Source organism: Meleagris gallopavo, chromosome 1 (genome assembly GCF_000146605.3).
Source record: "Meleagris gallopavo isolate NT-WF06-2002-E0010 breed Aviagen turkey brand Nicholas breeding stock chromosome 1, Turkey_5.1, whole genome shotgun sequence".
Lineage (NCBI taxonomy): Eukaryota > Metazoa > Chordata > Aves > Galliformes > Phasianidae > Meleagris > Meleagris gallopavo.
Genome location: NC_015011.2, coordinates 89,565,850 through 89,566,728, shown reverse-complemented (window position 1 = coordinate 89,566,728; position 879 = coordinate 89,565,850). Strand labels below are relative to the sequence as shown.

General features: G+C 48.2%; 1 protein-coding gene across 1 annotated transcript in view; it reads left to right on the top strand.

The window, feature by feature from the left end:
• Window positions 1-879, top strand: part of POGLUT1 (protein O-glucosyltransferase 1) — a 16,293-nt gene continuing 15,414 nt past the window's right edge. The window contains exon 1 of the mRNA XM_031555471.1: window positions 1-11. Within this exon, the coding sequence (XP_031411331.1) occupies window positions 1-11 (11 nt within the window). The remainder of the gene's footprint in view (window positions 12-879) is intronic.

Here is an 879-nt window from a genome sequence, read left to right as displayed (position 1 = left end):
ATGGCCTCCACGTATGTTGGGGTCTGGGGGCAGTTGTGCGTTGCTAGAGGGGTGGGTGGACATGGGCTACCTGCCAGGGCTCTGCAGGGCCCCTGATTCCCGTAGAGGCAGCATCAGAGTATCCCGAGCACTCGAGCTGGCATGCTGGAGGAGCACAACGCTGAAGATGTTCTTCTAACTTGCTGTAGGAACACAGAGGGTCCTCCCAGTTGGAATTCCAGCGAACCCTTTGTAACAAGACCACCTCTTAGCTTCTGTGGCATAGGTGGGTATTCGTATTCATTCACACAAGATCATGTTGTCAGTCTTCTTGAGAAGATTTTTCTACTGCTCTCATCCCCTTTCAGAGAGCCTAAGGGTCAACGCCAATAAGCATTGCTGTAGAGAACAATGGGGACTGCAGTGCAGAATACACAGGATAGGAAACCTGAGGGAGACAGAAGAAGAGACTTTACTGATTTTTTTTCCCCTTCTGAAATCTAAATCTAAGTCAGAATGTGGCAGATCCGAGACAAACACGGATCACCTGCTATAGTCCACAAGAGGGCTCCTATTATGGTAAAAATGGCTGTGCAGAGGCAGTTCAAGGCACACGCTGCAGTGAGCTACTGGCTCAGCACTTGCTTAGTGTGAAAACCTTTGGACCTTACAGAGGTGCCATCTCCCTGTGAAGAGAGGATTACTAATGAATGTAAATGTACTGCCTTATTTAAGCAGCAATAGGACACGGCTCAGTGCATCATAAAGTAACAAGATCACAGACTGCCACTAAGCAAGCAGTACATTGTCCTAATGTACAGCTTCCAGCCCTGTGCACAGACAGGCACACAGCTGTTCCAGGCAATGGAGTTTGGAAATACCAGCTGCTTACAAAAAAAA